Source organism: Penaeus chinensis, chromosome 23 (assembly GCF_019202785.1).
Source record: "Penaeus chinensis breed Huanghai No. 1 chromosome 23, ASM1920278v2, whole genome shotgun sequence".
NCBI classification, from domain to species: Eukaryota; Metazoa; Arthropoda; class Malacostraca; order Decapoda; family Penaeidae; genus Penaeus; species Penaeus chinensis.
Window position 1 is genome coordinate 16882658 of NC_061841.1, and position 2500 is coordinate 16885157.

The 2500-nt window shown below is 37.1% G+C and overlaps 2 protein-coding genes across 2 annotated transcripts in view; one reads left to right on the forward strand and one right to left on the reverse strand.

Annotated features, from left to right (window-relative positions):
- Positions 1-754, reverse strand: part of LOC125037473 (alpha-amylase-like) — an 11695-nt gene extending 10941 nt beyond the window's left edge. Inside the window, exons 1-2 of the mRNA XM_047630620.1 lie at positions 608-754; positions 126-294 (exon numbers count right to left, since the gene is read on the reverse strand). Coding sequence (XP_047486576.1) covers positions 126-294; positions 608-630 — 192 coding nt within the window. The 5' untranslated portion in view covers positions 631-754. The remainder of the gene's footprint in view (positions 1-125; positions 295-607) is intronic.
- Positions 629-2500, forward strand: part of LOC125037680 (proteoglycan 4-like) — a gene marked incomplete at its 3' end in the record, with an annotated part of 13847 nt that continues 11975 nt past the window's right edge. Inside the window, exon 1 of the mRNA XM_047630875.1 lies at positions 629-710. Coding sequence (XP_047486831.1) covers positions 629-710 — 82 coding nt within the window. The remainder of the gene's footprint in view (positions 711-2500) is intronic.

A 2500-nucleotide genomic window follows, 5' to 3' on the forward strand; every position in this document is an offset into this window, starting at 1 on the left:
TATATACTTAGTGTAGTATTGTACTGATGAATTTGATACTGATGAAAACAACAAATGCGAACGCAACGAAGCGCACTCCGCCAGACTCGCGAGCCGGTCAGTCACCAGCAGCCCCGCACACGCACCTGGACGCCACAGTAGCCGGCGTGGGCGAGGAACCTCTCGCACTCGAGGGCGACGTCGGTCCACTTCCACTCGAACAGGTGCACGATGACCGTCTTCCCGTCGCACGCGGGGTTCTCGTAGCCGACGCCCGCGCGCCCGCCGCCCGCCCATAGCAACACCAACACCAAGCTGAGGAAAGGGGAATGGAAACGTTATACAGGGTTGGGTAAAGGGTGTGTGTGACAGAGAAGGAGAGAGGAAGAGAACGAGGGAGAGGAGACAAACAGAAAAGGGCATTTAAGCATTTGAATACCTTTCCCTCTTCGTAAACAGCAAGACAGCTGTAAATAGCGTTTGTGAGAAAAAAATGAAACAATGTATATGTGAGAGACTAAGTTTTTCAATAAAAATAATTCACATATTTTAAATTAAGACCTTTTGATACACATGTCTCGTCAGCCCGAGATCAAACAGAAAAATATATCTCTGACGATTGAATTACCTGTACAGTCCTGCCGAACCCATGATGCTGTGTCTGACTTTGAACGTGTACTACCTTCACTTTTTATATAGAGTCTCAGGGAACTCACGCAGCCTTATCTACGGTCGGTACAGTGGTGTTTATTTCGGTACATAGATATCTACAAAAATCACGGTAAAATGCTTATTTTTATTGCCTTTTTTTCTTTTCTGCCAAGACAGTTTTTTTTCTAGTGGTGTGTTCTGAGATAACAACATGAATTTATAGCTACAGTATGAATGAGAGAATATAAATTTGAGAAATTGTGTTGGAACGTTAATATGTTTATATAAATTTTTCATTTTCTGAAATGTGAACAATATGATGATGTTCATGTACGCGTAAAAATTAGCTGCCTGGTCAACAAATTATTAGATTATTATAAATCATTTAGTTTGTGTGATTATATATATATATATATATATATATATATACATATATATGAGTGTGTGTTTATGTATACTGTGTACATTTTTCCAACGTGTGTAAACATAGACACACACACACACACACACATATATATATATATATATATATATATATATATATATATATATATATATATATTTGCGCTATGTATGATTATGACAGGTATTCATATAGCTGTTCCTGTATTTTTATTCAATGTTATAAATGTATGCACGTACGTCCATATACGCCTTATCTCAAAGGTTGATAAGAACCTTACGTGAGAAATTCCCATGTTCGTCCTGAGGGACCGATAGACACATGCTATTTTTCCATGCTTGATGAGGAAAATGTTCATGACAGTTTCAAACGATTTCATTAGTTGCATAAAGAAGGGTATCAAGTTCTGCAATAACGGATGGCGGTGAACAATCCATTTTGGAAATCAGTTTACTTAACGAAATTGTAACTTGTCGAACTGACTAACTTTTGTCACGGCGTGGTCACGTGATGCAATGTGGTCACGTGATATTCCCACACGCTGTAAATAGATTCATATATTTTTTTCGGTGAAAAGGTGTAGATCTCGAAACGGTCATTGTAAATGAACCCAAAAATTAATAGTTTATAACCAGTAATAAAATTAATGAGGAAAGTTGGCTGTAGAAACGTAAAATTGCGAGTTATTTGGCCAGAATTATTAGTTTCAAATACTTCGCAGGAAACAAACTTTGATTTTCATTTAAATAACCATATGTACTTATTAATGAAGCAAAGCATATTTCCCCATCCTAATAACAGCATAGTTTTCATTGTCACAAACTAAGATCAGGTTGGTTAAATGGACATTATCCTATGACGGGATCGTGTATTCAGCGCTATATCGTTTTGGTCGAATTTGTTGACATGAAAGGGTTATCAACAAGTCAAGTACATCTTCTACGCCAATATCAATTTTGAGCTCTTTTTCGGCAGGGTATTATGGTACAAGATTCACCATTATTGATATCCTTAGGACAATCATTATCATTATCAGTTATATCATCACATTATATTCTTATCAGTGATTCAGGACTGATATGATTATCTCACGGGAAATGGTAAGGTCGTTGGGAAATCGTTAAGTTTGGGAAAGTACAAGATATAAACAGTCAATGAATGTTATATGAATGAAGTTGTAAAATAAGTGAAAATGAAATTCAAAGTCATAATTATAAAGAAAAGAAAAAATAGTAAAGGGCCAGGAAGAATGTAATTGCGACTCACTAGGATAGAAACTTACTAAGGGTACGTTTGGCTAGTCATACACATCGGGAACCACTCACACATATTCATATATATATATATATATATATATAGAGAGAGAGAGAGAGAGAGAGAGAGAGAGAGAGAGAGAGAGAGAGAGAGAGAGAGATAGAGAGAGAGAGAGAGAGAGAGAGAGAGAGAGAGAGAGAGAGAGAGAGAGAG